At 41.0% G+C, this 10,088-nt stretch overlaps 1 protein-coding gene across 2 annotated transcripts in view; it reads left to right on the forward strand.

The window, feature by feature from the left end:
• The window catches only part of OGFOD2 (2-oxoglutarate and iron dependent oxygenase domain containing 2), a 15,480-nt gene extending 5,827 nt beyond the window's left edge, over positions 1-9,653 (forward strand). For both annotated transcript variants that reach the window (XM_077293178.1, XM_077293177.1), the window contains exons 2-7: positions 636-692; positions 3,226-3,336; positions 5,391-5,490; positions 7,099-7,223; positions 8,243-8,500; positions 9,245-9,653. In XM_077293178.1, coding sequence (XP_077149293.1) covers positions 636-692; positions 3,226-3,336; positions 5,391-5,490; positions 7,099-7,223; positions 8,243-8,500; positions 9,245-9,517 — 924 coding nt within the window. In that variant the 3' untranslated portion in view covers positions 9,518-9,653. The remainder of the gene's footprint in view (positions 1-635; positions 693-3,225; positions 3,337-5,390; positions 5,491-7,098; positions 7,224-8,242; positions 8,501-9,244) is intronic.
• Positions 9,654-10,088: the final 435 nt, after the last annotated feature.

Raw genomic sequence — 10,088 nt, forward strand, 5'->3', positions numbered from 1 at the left:
AAAGCTCTAAGAAAGGAGCTTCATGGTATAGATTTCCATGGTCAAAAAGCTACAGCCATCGGAGAGACAAATCAATCTTTTCTGTCTAGCAGTCTGATACCTGAGCCGGGGTTTGGCAAATGCCTAGAAAACATTGCCTGCCAGTGCACAAAGCAAGGTCCATGATGGCACAAATGGCTGAGTTTGGTGTTGAAGAACTTGACTGGTCTTAGAGTCCTGACATCAGCTCCACCAAACACTTTTGCGATGAGCTAGAACAGAGATTGTGAGCCAGACCATCTAAGCCAACATCCTTGTGGAAATGCTAACCCTTTCATCCAGCATTTGTGAGGTTGCATAGACTTCAGAATCGTGTAGAAAGCCTTGTGTTCATGGAGTGTAAAAGATTACAGCATACGATACTAAAATAAGCTGGATCTGTGGATAGGTGTCTCATGTCCATGACCGACCTACGGACAGGCCACCAGTATCAAAGTCCAGAAAAACCTCTAACCCTAAAATTACCATGTAACCCCCCCCCCCCCCCCCCCAGGGTCTATTTATCCCATTCTAGAGCTGAGATGGTGACTGCTTTATGAAAATTGGGAACATTAATTTTAGAAGATTTATTATTATACATCTTTTTCATATTTTAGGCATTACAAAGTAGAGGATGTCATGGCGCTGAGAAGTTTTCACAAGTGCTGGAAAAGGTAAACTATGGCTATTCACTGATGAAATGATCTTTAAAACATAATGTTTTAACTACGGTATTTAATAAAAACATTTCAAAGACTTAAAAATGTTTGGGGTTTTTTTTCCCCAGAAAAGGGCTTGTCTCATTTGAAAAAAATCTTTGTTCCCAGCTTGTCAATGTCCCCAGTTCCAGTACTATGTCTTTGGTGCTGCTAGTGGTGTCTGGCATGGACTGCGGCAATGACATCACGTCAACAGCAAGACAACCAATCTGTGTAGATGGCGCGCTCCCTTGAGAACTGCTGAGCTCACTGATTGGCTGTCAACATGACCTTGGCACCGTGGCCTATACCATTTACCGGGGTCAGCGTTAGAGATGCGGCAATGGACCAGAAAACAGTTAGTAAATAGCAGGCTTCTTAATTTATGACAAACTGCAGCCTGAGACAAAGATTTCTTGAACGGTGACAATCCCTTTAAATTAAACCTGTCAGGTGATGCTTGCTGGCTTATCCGTGTCCAGCATGTATCAGGCATTAACTGTATCATCTCAACAAGGCATGTATGACTCTGAAATGCTGCGGCATTCCAGAGGAAAACATACTTTTAAAAGCTGCTGGGGACCAAGCCGTGCTATAGACTAGTCGAACAGGCGGGTCCCTGGTGGCTTCTCCCCTGGATTGACAGGTCTTTGCCTACGTGCCCATACAGGCAGAGATCTGTATTAGCCGACAAGTTCACTTTAAAGGGAATCTGTCACCAGGTTTGCCCTATATGAGATACAGCCACCGCTTTTCAACCCTCATACACATCATATTAGTATGCTGTATATGTGCCCCCGATCCGGCCTGCAACATAAGAAAAACACCTTTTATTATACTCACCGGGGGGCAGTTCGTCCCATCATCACTCTTCTGCGCAGGCGTTCTCTGCCCTGACTAGGGCAGAGCTAAGTACTGCAGTGCGCATGCCACAAGAAATGTGAAAGAGCCCTGGCGCATGCGCTCTGCAGTACTTTTCGCTGCCCTAGTCAGGGCAGAGAACGCCTGCGCAGAAGAGCAATGCTGGGGAGACCGTTTGGATGATGCGTCCCTGTGTCATCCACTCTAAGCACAGAAGGAGGGCGGCATCTCAAGAAGAACGGAGGCGCTGGACCAGGACCAGTGACACCCCTCGGACCCGACCGCCCCCAGGTGAGTATAAGAAAAGGTGTTTTTGTTTTGTTGCGGGCCGGATAGGGGGCATATACACAGCATATTAGTACGCTGTATATGAGGGCTGAAAAGTGGTGGCCGTAACCTCATATGATGCAAACCTGGTGAGAGATTCCCTGTTAAGGCTTTTATGGACATTTGCAATGACCTCAGAACAACTTGTATCCGTGCTACCAATGATCCCATCTGAAAACAAAACCATAAATTGTTAAAATCCTTTAATCAACATTTTGTTTGCTAAACTTTGCATGAGGCTGGTCATGTGGATGGTGGCCGAACCTTCCAAAATTAGCTGGATCAGTTAACAATTCTGTTGTGGATTGATGAACAGTGGATGGTTGGCAGTGGCTTATCCTTCTCTCGCTATTTGAAAAATAAAAATACGTTTTTGAAGGTACAGCTTGTAGCCCAAGGTTGTGGTGTTTAGTGTAAGAAGAAAAATGCGACTATACTTTGTCACTTAAAGCAAGTGAACGGATCAGTTTCTGATATTTGAGTTCCGTTTCCATGTGTTTTTATGCACTTAAGACAGTTTGCACTGTTTTCAGTAAAATGGAACCAGTCAGCACGTTTTGTACATGGAAGTAATGGTATGGCGCTTCTTCCCCCAATAAAGAGTATCTGTCACCAGATTTTTGTCACCTAATCTAAGAGCAGCATAATATAGAGATCCTGATTCCAGTGATGTCCAGGTGCTATTGATTTGATAAAATCAATGTTTTATAAAAATACATTTTCATTACAGGACTAGTAAACCTGTTGCCATATAGTCCTCCATATTCATGAACTCTGTGTAATCCCACCCCCATCAATGATTGGCAGCTTTCTGTGTGCATAGGTAGAAACCTGCCAATCAGTGGTGTGGGCGGGGTTATACAGGGCTCGGCATTCAGAGAACTGCTAGATCTGCAGAAGTTAAACTGGGATTTTATGAAAACTCTCATCAGGCAGCTCAGTAAATGATCCATCGGTGGAATCGCAGACTCTGCTCCTACTTTATGCTGCTCTTGGGTTACATTGCAAAAACCCGGTGACAGATTTCCTTTTAAAAAATATACCTTTTGTGTAGAAATTGAATATGCCCATTATTAAAAATGTATTGTAGAAGCCACATGCAGATCAGGCTGGACTTCTTCTTAATGTGGCACATCCACAGTGATTCCAGCCTCATTTGTATATGGCTTCTACACTTCTTATGAATACACATCAGATCTCATTTTTATTGGGGACAAGTGCCTATCCAGCCATATCACTACTTCCATGTGTAGAAACATGCTGACGGTTCCCTGTAAGACTCCATTGTGTTAACCTTACAAAGCATTTTAATTTTTTTTAGGTTAAGAAGGAGGTGCAAAGAAGAATGACTTCAGCAGAAGAATCAATGAAAAGAAAAGCGGAAATTTGCCTTTATTATAAACCATTTCGCCCAGAAGTGTATGTTTTACAGGTAATTCTGCACAATGCAAATCTCTTTTCCAGGCTTGTGGTTTAGTTTGAGAACACACGTGTTCTCTTCGTGTCCGGTTTACTCCTTCTTGATATCAGAGACTGACACCACTCCAGCGTATTATTTTTTCCAGCGCTGGAGTAGCGCTTTAATGCAAGTCCCCTGCCCCCGGTCATATACTCATCCTCCAGGCGTCTTCACTGGTTTTTGGAGCCGCTCTGGTCCCATCTTGTGATTGTAGCTTCTTACTAGCCAGAAGTTACATCACAACCTCTCAATGCAAATCTATGAAAGCCAGAAACAGGCTCTCAGACTTGTATCGAAAAGTGTCCTCTGGTTCGCTGCGCGAAAAACTGGAGATGCAGGTAGGTCACTTTTCACCAGAGACCAGAGTGACGCTGAAAACGACGGAGGTTACAGGTGAGTATGAGACAGGGAGTAGTGCTTTAACCCCTTTCTGCCCTCGGATGGAATAGTACATCCGAGGGCAGAACCCCCGCTTTGATTTGGGCTCCGGCGGTGAGCCCGTATCAAAACCGGGACATGTCAGCTGTTTTGAACAGCAGACATGTACCCGCAATAGGCGCGGTGGAATCGCGATCCACCTGCACCTATTAACTTGTTAATTTTAACTAGTTAATTTAACAAGCGCTTCCAACCGGAAATGCACACATTGGTGACCCTTGTCACATGATCGAGGGTCATCGGCGCGTCGGCATAACAACCAGAGGTCTCCTTGACATCTCTATGGTTGTTGATGCCGGATTGCTATGTGCGCCACCCTGTGGTCGGCGCTCATAGCAGTGCAGTAAATCTGCTACATAGGGGCGATCTGAGGATCGCCTCTATGTAGCAGAGCTGATCAAGTTGTGGCAGCTTCTAGCCTCCCATGGAGGCTATTGAAGCATGCCAAAATTTAAAAAAAAAAAAAAAGTTTTTAAAAATATGAAACAAATATAAAAGTTTAAATCACGCCCCTTTTGCCCCATTCAAAATAAAAAACCTACACATATTTGGTATCGTCGCGTTCAGAATCGCCCGGTCTGTCAATAAAAAAAAAGTGTTAACCTGATCGCTAAACAGCGTAGCGATAAAAGTCAAAACGCCAGAATTAAGTGCAATAACAAGCACTCAAAAGAACGTATCTGCACCAAAATGGTATCATTAAAAACATCAGTTTGGCGAGCAAAAAATAAGCCCTCACGCAACCCGAGATCACGGAAAATAGAGATGCTACGGTTATCAGAAAATGGCGCAATTTTCTTTTTTAACAACGTTTGGAATTTTTCACCACTTAGATAAAAAAAAGAACCTGGACATGTTTGGTGTCTATGAACTCGTAATGACCTGGAGAATCATAATGGCAGGTCAGTTTTAGCATTTAGTGAACCTAGCAAAAAAGCCAAACAAAAATCAAGTGTGACATTTTTTTCCCATTTTCCAGTGCACGATATGCTAAAACCAATGAGGTCATTCAAAAGTACAACTCGTCCCGCAAAAAATAAGCCCTCACATGGCCATATTGATGGAAAAATAATAAAGGTTATGTCTCTGGGAAGAAGAGGAGCGAAAAATGAAAATGCAAAACCCAAAAAAGCTGGGGTCATGAAGGGGCTAAGCATCTCCACGTGCCTTATGGTGTGCAGTTCCTTCCTGCCATTCACATTGGATCTACAGTGGTTGGCTCCAAAGGAATTATCACCCTGTACAAATTCATACCCTCCGTTAAGAGTGTGCCCCGACCCTATTGATTATTCGATGTTCTCAGTCTAATCCGTGCATTATCTGTATATTTGGGAAAGCGCCTCCAGAGCAATAGACGTTCTTTTGAACTCTCCACTCTGGCCGCGGAGTTTCTGTCCTGAACAGGAACCACATATGACTCCCAAATCTCTAATATGGGTGTGAAAATACGTTTCTAAACCAAATAACTCATTTTAGGCCCTCAAAATAAGTAGCAGCACTTTACAGCCATTTTTATCAGCCACACTGATCCACATAGAAGACCGCAACAGAACTTCTAATAATAGTAATTGCTTTTTTTATTGTTAAAGGAGTGTTTTTTAACCGAAGAATTTTTGGAAGCTGTTCGTTTTTGCAAGTCTCCTAATGCAAGTTTAGAAGGTCTCCTTAACCATCTGCATTCTGTCCCAGGTAATGTTTATTTTTATATGTATGATACCAGATGAAAATTTCTGAATGAAAAACGATATGAAAGCAGCGTACCTTCAGTGGAGTATAAAGCTTAACCATGTCCTTAGAGCGAGTGCTCATTACCACTTGTTAATCCATTTGAAGGCCCATCAGAAGATGTTTTTTCCGTGTTCTTTCAATAGGGCATCTAGACCTGTAATTGGGAATTGTGTAGCCCATTGTCTATGTAATCTCTGGAGGTAGGATAGCTATGGAGCACAACCACACTTCCACTACAGCTGCTGGGATCAGAAAAAAACTCCGATCCAGGCTGTTAACCTGCTCAGTGTTGTAATCGGGCCACCTGATAATGGCACAATATGAGTTGGTGGGTCCCCCTTAAAGCTGTTGCCCTGGTCTTTCATTTATAGATAAGGCTTGGAATGAGATACAGTCCCCAGGGCCAACCTTTAAAAAAAAAATAATGGAAATTCAGTGTCCTTAAATAATATATATTCATATGCAAAGTCTTAATATACTGACATACATAACTATGCAGTATATTGTCATAAAAATTGTTTAATATGTCCCTTTATGGGGTTAATATTTTAATAATAATTGATACAAAATAGACTTTTTTTTCCTTGCTATTATAATGTATTTTTTTTAGTTTGTGTTTTTTGGGGGGTTTTAAACATACATTATGACCCTTACATAATTGGTATTCACATAACCATCACATCTACTATAATTACTGTATTTATCGTGTCAGGTTAGTAGAGAAACTGTAATACAACATGGAATGGTAGATTTTATACTTGTATGTCCAAAAATTAAATTATTCAGAACTTTACAGTAACTTACATCTACCACATATTTGGACATTTAGAAACTGCAACTTGCGCTGAAAGCAATTGGACGCCATACTGCCTCCCTGAAAGTCCGGCTACTGGGAGGGAATAAACTTTATACCTCCCAGCAGCCTACAGCTTTCAGTCATAGATGCGCGGCTTCAGTCACTGTTAGTACACAGTCAGCGGCAGCTATAACCGCACCATGGCACTGGCTGACAGCCAGCTCAGCAGTGCATCAGTACAGAGCCATCTGTCAGTCAATGTACTCTGCAGTGACTGAAGCCACACCAGGACGACTGAAAGCCCAAGGCTTCCGGGAGGAAGAAAGTTAATTATCTCCCGGCATCTGGGTTTCCAGTAGAGCAGCCGCTCGACTTCAAAATGTTTTTCACCTGCATATTAACCCCATATCTGCAGGTTAAGTGTTTTTTCACATAGCAGTCTCCCTTTAAGTTATTTAAGATTAAACTTTGGTCCCCATCATGCAGTAAAAAATGAGACGGCATTGTGTTGCTGGATGAATAACTGCTTTAATACTTTGTACCTGGTGACATTTGCCGTGTTTGCTCCACGGTAATTGTACTATAATAGAAAGTACCAGTTCTGATGTTGCTAGATGTACGTAGTTTTTGTGAATGCCTGAGGAATACATTAATGACCCATGACATGCAACAGTCTGTCCATGTGAACTTGTTATGTACTGCTACTCTACTTATGTTTTGGTAGAATTGTGGATGAATTTATTTCTACTCATATTTTTTTTTTTTTTCCGCAGGTAAAAGGATATATTGTTTACCAGTATTTGTTCCCCAGTTTTGCAAAGACTTTGTGGAGGAGCTTGAAAGCTTTGAGAAATCACACTTGGAAAAGGGACGACCAAACACGATGAACAACTATGGGGTATTTTTTTTGTTCGCTATTACATAAAAGTGTAGTTGATAATTTTTTTGTTTTATGGTATATTAAATGACAACTGGAATAACGACTATAAACTACAGTCTGAAAAATGTTTACATATGGCTAGGGTCCCAGGAGCGTATATTCCCTCATCCGAGAGAATCCTGGTCGATTATGCAAATCACACATGGTGTGTTCCAATTCTCTCGCATTAGGAGAAAGTGGAGAATAAATATTCTCCATTTTCTCCATTCTGTTGGTCTATGGAAATCTGTTTGCACTCAGATGTCATCCGAGTGCAGTCCGATGGTTTCCACAAACTCGTTGTGTTGCATGTCCAAGTGCAATTCGAATATCAGATCAAAGTCTGACATTCTGCGATTTATTTTATTGTTTTCCCTCTCTGACTGGCTCAGTCTGAGAAGGAATTTGGACATGTGCCACGGCCACATAGAATAATGGGATCGGTATGTCGTTTTGCGCTTGGGACAAACATAAGGTTGTGTGCACGAGTCCTAATAGTGATCTACATGCAGACAAAAATACAGATAGTTTTAACTCCATATTTCAATAGACAAGCATGAATGAGGCATCAAAGGAGTTTGTATATTCTCCCCAGGTTCTCTGGTTTCCTCCCACACTCCAAAGACGTATTGATAGGGAATGTAAATTGTGGGCAACAATGAGGACAGTGATGATGTTTATAAAGCGTGGTGGAATTAATGGCCTTATATAAATGAATAAAATAGAGAGGCAGAAAGACCATAACGTCATCCATAGGCCATAACCATAAATTCTGTTGATGCAGATCTCATATGCTTGATGCAAAAGTGGAGTAAGACTGGGATATAATACTCGTGAAGATTAATATTGTGATTGGTAAAAAATAGAGCTAAATTCCCTCCTTAGGTTTAATTGTTCATCATTTCCTTCACCCTGTGTTGTCATAAAAGTTACAATGACTATTAATTATCAGAAAAAATAGCAATATCCTATTTCACTTCTTTTGCCTTGCTACCTAGATCCTTCTGAATGAGCTTGGACTAGATGAGTCCTTCATTACCCCTCTCCGAGAAAAATATCTCTGTCCACTTGCATCTGTTTTATATCAAGATTGGGGAGGTGGTTGCTTGGATAGTCACAAAGCTTTCGTCGTGCAATATTCTGTAGATAAAGACTTGGATCTGAGCTCCCACTATGACAATTCTGAGATTACCCTGAATGTTTCACTGGGAAAAGAGTTTACTGATGGAAGCCTGTATTTCTCCGACATGAGAGGGGTAAGCATACTGCACACTTGTTTAGAATTTTTCATTTTTACTAATGCACCTTACTACACCCTGGCTGCTCTAGATCACCAGAAATACAAGCACTTGTGTTTTCACCACCCTTAGCTACCAGGATTTTCCCCATTTAGGCTTACATCACATCATTTTTTTTCTCCCATTTACTATTGAGAAGCCTGTAGGATAACATGCAATACCAAGAACATGCTAAATAATGTCAAGGTTGCAAAGATGCACTTGTAATGTGAAGACAGAAAAGACATCAAGAATCTGACTGTAGGTTTTTTTTGTTTTTTTTTACACAAATTGTACTGCAAAAACTGAGATTTTATAGAGGGGGTGGGAAGAAGGATTGAAATTTTGTGCAATTGCGATGATTTCCTGGCATAGCTATATTTCAAAACTATGCTCTACACAAACGCCAATCTTGACATATTCAGCAACGCAACATTTCGACATTTTTGTGGCTTTCAAATCTCATTCTATGCAATCATATCCTCAATCAATGTTCCAACGTTTTTGTTCAGTATTAGCTACTGAACAGTGGTATTCCATATTCTTCTACAGGATGCGTGCCCTGTAGGTAACGTGATGCACAGTACACTAGAATTACACATTAATATCCTTTGTAGCAGTACACCAATATACAGTCTTAAAGGAGTTCTACATCTTTGCCATCATGGTCAATAGGTCTAAAAAGGATAGACCATTTTAATGTCTCACTACTATTTCACTCAGGTGCCGTCCAATGAGAGAAGCTATACAGAGGTCGAACATACTGTCGGCCATGGAATACTCCACAGAGGTCAGCAAGTTCACGGAGCTCTTCCCGTTACGTCTGGGGAAAGATGGAACCTTATCATATGGATGAGGGCATCATCCATACGTAATAAACTGTGTCCCATGTGCAACAAGGAACCCCAACTAGTAGAGACCATGGGACTAGGAGATGGATTTACAATGATAAAGGAAGATGGAAGAGAAACAGTGGATGTTTGCACTTTAGTCTAAAAACATATAATTCAGTAAAAATGGCAATGTAAAACTCAAATATTGCTGTGAAAATTGATATTTAAAATGTTCCATCTTCTCTAGCTACAATAGTAATATAAATTGAACTTTTTGTAATAAAGTGATTTGTCCAACTTTACAATAGTTTCTTTTGTTCATATAAAGATAAATCTACGTTGCGGTCTTCATGAAAAATCCATGTGGACCCCCGTATCTCCCCATGGTAACAGATTACTTGGCTTGTAAAAGTTTGGGCACCTCTGGTGAAAAACTACTGTTGTGATCAGTTAAGCAAATTGAAGATTAAATAAATAAAAGGCCTAAAGTTAAAGAGGACACATTTTCATTGTATTTTAAGAAAAGAAAATGTATACCGTATTTTACGGATTACAAGGCGCAACGGATTATAAGACACACCCCAAAATTTGAGGAGAAAAATAAAACGTTTTTTTTTTTTTTAAATAAAATTGTGGTAATCCATGCGTATTATTGCTTCCCGGGGGTGATGGCCGTGGTGGAGCAGGATACCAGGGTCGCTGCTGGAGGAGGCAAGAGTGGCACCTTGTTGCAG

This window comes from Ranitomeya variabilis, chromosome 1, assembly GCF_051348905.1.
Source record: "Ranitomeya variabilis isolate aRanVar5 chromosome 1, aRanVar5.hap1, whole genome shotgun sequence".
In the NCBI taxonomy this organism is placed as follows: Eukaryota; Metazoa; Chordata; class Amphibia; order Anura; family Dendrobatidae; genus Ranitomeya; species Ranitomeya variabilis.